Source organism: Camellia sinensis, chromosome 11 (genome assembly GCF_055761805.1).
Source record: "Camellia sinensis isolate YWXY chromosome 11, ASM5576180v1, whole genome shotgun sequence".
Lineage (NCBI taxonomy): Eukaryota > Viridiplantae > Streptophyta > Magnoliopsida > Ericales > Theaceae > Camellia > Camellia sinensis.
The window spans coordinates 86,232,840-86,240,602 of NC_138971.1; the positions used below are offsets into that span (position 1 = coordinate 86,232,840).

The 7,763-nt window shown below is 37.1% G+C and overlaps 1 protein-coding gene across 1 annotated transcript; it reads left to right on the forward strand.

Annotated features, from left to right (window-relative positions):
- Window positions 1-5,278: 5,278 nt before the first annotated feature.
- LOC145802463 (uncharacterized) lies at window positions 5,279-5,894 on the forward strand. Its single transcript, XM_082895184.1, has 2 exons — window positions 5,279-5,647; window positions 5,829-5,894. Exons 1-2 carry the CDS (start codon window positions 5,279-5,281, stop codon window positions 5,892-5,894), a joined length of 435 nt encoding a protein of 144 aa, XP_082751310.1.
- The last annotated feature ends 1,869 nt before the right edge of the window (window positions 5,895-7,763 follow it).

Sequence of the window (7,763 nt, forward strand, 5' to 3'; positions counted from 1 at the left end):
CTCCCCTAGCCGGCCGGCTAGGGGTCAAAACGGTCAAGTTGATTTTATGGCCGGCCACCACAAATAGGTGTCCTTCCAGGTGCCCTCAACACAACCCTATGGTTCGAATTTTGAAACTGTAAAACAGGAGAGAGAATAGGCCATTTTTAGGAGGGGGTCAAAAGGGTCAGGTGGAATTACTGGCCGGCCACCAACTTTTAGGGTCCTCCCATGTGTGTACATCACAAATATGTGGTTAAAAGTTCAAGAAAATGGCCCAGGGGTGTTCAACAATGGCTCGGAAGTGAGAAAAACGGGCGTCGGAGGGCGCCGGAGGATATATAACTGGTTGCTGAAACAATTGCTGGCCTCCCACCCTCCAGTGACCTTCCTGGTGATAAAACAGAGGTACCTTCCAAAAATGAACGAAAACCGATGCAAAACGAATGCTCGGGGGCCAAAACACGCAGTTCGGGTTCCCGAAAATGGGCTGTTAAGCACCGAAAGTGGCGTTCGGCCACGAAGTGGGTTTCTCAGACCCCAGTGTCCCTCAAAAGGGAGAAAATAAGATGTATGCCAAAAATCAGAGCAAATGGAGATGGTTAAGCAGTCCCGAACCGAGGCACACGGCCTGACGGCTCCGAAAACCGAGAACCGGGCCCCGAAATGGGCAAAATGGCCTATAGCCACAAAATGTAGCCCACGGCCACTGAGAGATGGTCTACAGGACCTCTCCCTTCCCTCAGGAAAAGAAACAGAGAAAACCGAGCCTGGTTCGCAAACCGAGGTAAGGCACAAAAGAGGGTTCGGAAGCCCGGAGGCAGGGCTCACGGCCAAGACTCTGAAACTTCTGAACGAGCGCATTATGCAATATCACCAAGCGCTCAACTGGTGACGTTTGAGCCTCAAGGTCTGTCAAAAATGGGGTGTCTACATTATCTTATTTTATTTTTTTGACTTTATTAATTGTGTGGTTTATATGAGAATTTAGTGTGTTGTTTAGTTAATGTGATATTTAATGAATTTAATGTTGTAATTAATAAATTTAATGTGTTATTTAACTAATTAATATATTTATATTTGTTATATAAAAAAAAGAGATGTGTTATATATGGATATTTATATATATTTAATCTTATATTTATATTTATATATATTATAATGTATTATATAATATAATAGTATATAATGGTGTATTAAGTTAGAAAATAGATTAGTCAATCAAAGAAAAGTGAATCGGAGGCGCAGCGGAAACTGAGAGGAGAGAAGAGAGAGACGGCATGGAAGAAGAGGAGAGGAGAAAAAAAAAAGAAAAAAAGTTAGGGTTTTGTTTTGATGGCTCTATTAGTTCTCCAAATATTTCTTGGATTTTTAAAAAAATATTGTGAGTACAAAATCCACTTTCTTTGATTTATGTTTAATTTGTTGTTTTATTTATTTATTTATTTTTATTTGTTTGATGTTAGTTTGATTTTATTTTACATAAAGATGATAGATTAATTTTAATTATTTTGATTAGTTGTGGATATAAGATTTAGGGTTTATAAATGATAGGTTGATTTTAATTATTTTGACTAGTAGTGTATGTAAAGTTTAGAATTCTTAGATAAGTGATTGATTTTAATTACTTTGATTAGTTGTATAGGTAAACTTTAGGGTTTTTTAGATGATTGATTAATTTTAATTACTTTGATTAGTTGTGTAGGTAAAGTTTAGGATTTTTAGATGATTGATTAAATTTAATTATTTTGTTTAGTTGTATCTAAGGTTCAAGGTTTTTAGATGATTGATTGATTTTAATTATTTTGATTAGTTGTATGTGCAAGATTTATGGTTTTTGTATGGATTGATTTTATAATAGTAATCATACTCATGATTATATAAAATTAAAATAAATTTAGAATTCATAGATATTGGTTAGAGGATGGATTGATTCATTGTTTTTATTTACTTATTTATTTTATTTGATGTTGGATTGATTTTGTATTTGGATGTAGATGTTGAATTGATTTTAATTAGTTTGATTAGTTGTGTATGCCATGTTTAGGATTTTTATATGAATTTATTTTATGATTGTAATTACACTTATGGTTGTATGAAATTAAAATTAATTAGGAATCCATAGATAAATTCCTTATACTCCACCATGACTCCATGGATTGTTATTTTATTTGAGTGATGGTGAGAAAGTGTGTATAAAAAAACTGAGGATTATGAGATTTATTTGAATGCCTTAGGCTCGGCATTGTTATATTTATTCTCATGTGTGAGATGTTGTGTATATATATATTGTTGCCTCGTTCTCATGAGTAGACGAGTGCTTTGATTTGCGCGCGTACGTATATGCTAACCATCTGGGGAGTGTGAGTCAAACTCGGGACGATATCCTCGTGCAAGTTTGGCTTCGGAGTGGTGTTAGGTATACGGGAGGCACATGGAATATATGTGTAGGGCGGAAGGGGAGGGCCGAAGTGGTGGAGTTAAGGTACAAAGAATTTAATTATGAATTTATTAGTATAGTGTGATTTGTATTGATTTGTACATGATAAAAAAGTAGTAAACGATCTCGATAAATTATGAAATTTAAGCAGAGGCATGTATACGTGATTTTGGACAACTTTTGTGTTTTTGCTTTTTATTAAAAAGATCGATTAGAACTTATAATTAGATGATCTTGATTATTGTCGGTTTGATTCATTTTAGCAAGACAGATTTTAGAGGCTGCTTTAACCCACGAAACGAGCTCATTTTTATTGGGTTCGCATAAACTGAAGTAAAACATTATTCTGCACACTTTTTGTGTTTTGAAATTTTTCGAAAAAAATCATCTTAGGGCAGTTTTGGTTCATTTTCAGGTTCAGATTTTTCGATTGAATTCTGTCTAGATTTTTATATCAAGTTTTTGTCTTAACCTGTTTAGGTTCTGTTAAATTCGTTTGCATTGTGTTTTAAGAAATTCGATTCTGTACAACTTTCGTTCTTTGAGTTTTGATCAATTCGAATTATTTAAGTATGAAACGGTGTAATTTTATATTTTTTTTCAACAAGTTACTTATGATTAAATTATACTAACTTTATTTGTTTTGCAGGATGGTGGGTCTTACTAACTTTTTATGCAGGGCTGACCCACCATATTTTTATTTCTATTTTGTCTATTTTATAATCAATTTATATTTCGTTGTGTACGGACAAGAAACTAAATGCCACCGTATCTCGGGAAACTACCCATTCGTCTCGGTATGGCTGGAACTGCTTGTCTTGTCCCGTGATAAGAATTAAATGTATTTTTGTCTGTGTCTGGTGGACACGCGGGTGTTAAATCTTGTACTCATACCAGTCTGCCTGTATACTGACCCGTTTTATCTCTTGGCAACTTGGGTGCGTTCTGTTTGAGCGCAGCCGAGCTTCATTTGCAGGATTAGTTGAGGCTATGGTTGTGACAAGAAATAATTGTGATCGTAGGACATGTCGTTTGGACTTCTTTTATTTTCTTGAGCTTAGGGTTGATACTAATTTATGTATTTTTTTATATGGCTTTAGTATTGGAATAATTTGGCATGGTTTGGGTTAGTTGGTTTAGTTTGGTGGTTGAATTTATTCTACGTATTTAAGAACGAATTCTTCTTATGTGTTTAACTAGAAGGTGATGGTTGGAAGGTATCTTTAATTTTTTTTCAAGAACCCATTAGATTACATTTTGATCATATCTAGGCAGTTTGTAGAAAGAGAACATATTGTAACTACCTTCTTGTCTAGACCTATTCGTGTTGAGACTCCTTTAAGAGGGGTAGTTACTCATTATGAGATGTGTAAAGATTTTGAGATTGACTTTGCAAACAAAGTCTTGTATGCGAACCTAATTGTTTTAGGGTTTGAGGGGTTTATAATTATTTTGGGTATGGATTGGTTGCGAAAACACTTTGTGACTCTAGATTGTGCTGGAAGGACTGTAAATATAGATATTCTTGGTATGCCACGGCTTACCCACACTTCTAACGATGGGGAAGAGTCGGTGATGACGAGTTTTCTGTGCTCGGTAGAAATTCCTAAGCAGGATATTAGTGAGGTAGATGTGGTGCGTGAGTTTGAAGATGTATTTCAGGAGATACATGGACCTCCTCCTCGACGGGTAGTAGAATTTCACATTAACCTAGTGGCAGGAACTGCACCAATTTCTAAGGCGGCATACAGAATAGCGCCTAAAGAGCTTGTGGAGATGAAGAAGTAGCTGGAACAGATGCTTCAGAAAGGGTTCATTCGTTCAAGTAACTCCCCGTGGGGAGCACCTGCGATCTTTGTCTCTAAGAAAGATGGCACTCTCCGTATGTGCATAGATTACAGAGAGCTGAACAAGGTGACGATCAAGAACAAGTATCTGTTACCTAGAATTAATGACTTGTTTGATCAGTTGAAGGTGCAGCCATTTTCTCTCAGTTTGATCTCAGAACGGGTTACCATCAGATGGGTGTGTCAGAGGAAAGTATACTGCTTACTGCTTTTCGGACCTGATATGGGTTGTACGAATTTCCTGTAATGCCTTTTGGTTTGACCAATGCTCCTGCCTACTTCATGGACTTGATGAACAGAATTTTTCAACCGTATCTAGATAAGTTTGTGATTATCTTTATAGATGATATCCTGGTGTATTCTAAGAATGAGGAGGAACACAGAGAACACTTGAAAGTCGTGTTGCAAACTTTGACAGAGCAACAGTTATACGCTAAGTTCAGTAAGTGTCACTTTTGGAAGAAAAAAGTTCGATTTTTGGGACATGTTGTATCCAATCAGGGGATAGTAGTGGATCCTGAAAAAGTTGTTGCGGTCAAAGAATGGAAGCAGCCCACGAACCTTACAGAGGTGAGAAGTTTTTAGGAGTAGCTGGTTATTATAGAAGATTTATAGAGAAGTTTTCCACTATTGCAGCACCCATGACCAAGTTGACCTGCAAGAATGTGAAGTTCATATGGACAGATGATTGTGAGAAAGCTTTCCAGGAGTTAAAGCAGCGGTTGACTACAGCACCGGTGTTAACTATACCGGTACAAGGGGAAAAGTTAGTAGTGTTTACTGATGCGAGTGGAACTGGGTTGGGATGTGTATTGAGGCAGCATCAGAAGGTTGTATCTTATGCTTCTCAACAGCCAAAACCTCATGAGAGACAATACCCTACTATGACTTAGAGTTGGCAGCAGTTGTTTTTGCGTTGAAAGTGTGGCGACACTACTTGTTTGGGGAGCGCTTCGAGTTGTACACAGATCACAAGAGCCTCATATATCTCTTTTCTCAAAAAGAGTTGAACATGAGGCAACAGAGGTGGGTTGAATTCGTTAGTAGTTACAATTTCGAGATCCTTTACCACCTGGGAAAAAGAAATGTAGTCGTTGATGCACTTAGTCGACAACATAGGATTATAGTTTCTTTGATGATTCAAGAATGGAAGTCCTTGGAGTTAATTTCGATGCATGATGTTCAACCAATAAAGTGTGCGGAGAAGGCATACATTGGTAGTTTGACTGTGCAGCCGACGTTACTAGGTAAAGCTCGTCAGTTGCAGAATTTAGATGGGTTTCTCGTTAGCAAGCTCGATGACCTTGTAGTGGATTTGATCGATGATTGTCCTACTGATTGGTCTGTGGACTCAGATGGGGGAATTGCGATTCAAGGGCAGGTTGTGTGTACCTAATATTGTTGAATTGAGGAAAGAGATTATGGATGATGCCCATAGGTCCCGATATACCATTCACCCTGGTGGGACTAAGATGTATCATGACCTGAAGAGAACGTTTTGGTGGGAGGGTATAAAGAAGGACGTAGGAGAGTATGTTTCTCAATGTTATGTGTGCAAACAGGTTAAGGCAGAACACCAACGACCGTTTGGATTGTTGCAGCCTCTTGAGATCCCTACTTGGAAGTAGGAGTGCATCTCTATGGATTTCGTGGATGGATTGCCGCGGTCTAAGCGAGGCAATGAATCTGTTTGGGTGATAGTGGATCGACTCACAAAGTCTGCTCATTTTATTCCTATTAGTGTTCACCGAACTGCAGATAAACCAGCTAGGCTATATATTCGGGAAGTGGTGCGACTTCATGGCACACCTGTTTCTATAGTTTCAGATCGTGATCCGTTGTTTGTGGCAGAGTTTTGGAAGAGTTTTCAACATGCTTTGGGTGCTAGGTTAGACTTGAGCACGGCTTATCATCCCCAGACAGATAGGCAAACTGAGCGGGTAAATCAGATCTTGGAGGATATGTTGAGAGCTTGTGTCCTCGATCTTGGTGGTAGTTGGGAAGAACACTTACCATTGGTGGAGTTTGCTTATAATAATAGCTATCACTCTAGTATCGGGATGGCACCTTTTGAGGCTTTGTATGGGAGGCCATGTCGATCACCTGCTTGTTGGATAGAGGCAGGAGATGCGTCGTTGTTAGGGCCAAAGTTAGTGAGAGAGACCACGGAGAAGGTAAACATTATTCGGGAACGTATTAAGACTGCACAAAGCCGTCAGAAAAGTTACGCTGATTAAAAACGTAAGGGGGTTGAGTTGAATGTTGGAGATTTCGTGTTTTTGAAGGTCTCGCTGATGAAGGGTATTATGCGGTTCGGAAAGAAGGGAAAGTTAGCACCTAGATTTGTGGGACCATATGAGATCATTGAAAGGATTGGTAATGTGGCTTACAAATTAGCTCTACCACCTGCTTTAGCTATGATTCACAATGCGTTCCATGTATCTTTATTGCGGAAGTGTGTACAAGACCCTTCCTAAGTAGTACCACCAGAAGTGTTGGAGATTAGTGATGATCTAACATATGAGGTGCGACCGATTACTATTCTAGATCGGGATGTAAAGCAGTTGCGGCACAAGAAAGTGAACTTGGTGAAAGTGCAATGGAGCGAAGATGAGAACGATATTACCTGGGAGTTAGAAGAGAAAGTTCGGCATATGCATCTGGAACTTTTTGTTTAGTACTCTTTTCTATCGAATCTCGGGACGAGATTCTTTTGAGGTGTGTATATTGTAGCAACCCTAATTTTCTTTAGTCATTATTTATTATTATTATGGTTATTATTATCTTATTTTATTTTTGACTTTATTAATTGTGTGGTGAGTTAATGTGATATTTAATGGATTTAATGTTGTAATTATTAATTGGGTGGTAACATGAGATTTAATGTGATATTTAATGGATTTAATGATGTAATTACTAATTGGGTGGTTACATAAGGTTTAATGTGATATTTAAGGCATTTAATGTTGTAATTAATAAATTTACTGCATATTATAGTTTATTAAGCTATTATATATTGAGATTTATGTTTATAGTATAGGATTATTAGGTTATACTAGCTCTTAGGTTATTATATATATATAATAACATAGAAGTATTCAACTAGGTTTAGGAGATCGAAAGGAAAAGAGAGAGACCAAGTTATGAGAGAGAGAGAGAGAGAGAAATCAAAGAAGACAAAGAAAGGGGCGGCAACAAGGAAAAAAGAGGAGAGGGAAGAAAAGGAAATATTAGAGTTTTGTTTTGGTGACTCTAGTAGTTTCTAAATGTTCTTTGATCTTCAATAAAGTATTGTGAGTACAAAACTCACTTTCCTTTATTTATGTTTAATTCATTGTTTTTATTTATTTGTTTTTATTTATCTGATGTTAGTTTGATTTTGTATTTACATAAAGATGATATATTGATTTGAATTATTCTGATTAGTGGTGTATGTAAAGTTTAGGGTTTTTAGATAATTGATTGATTTTAATTACTTTGATTAGTTGTGTAGGTAA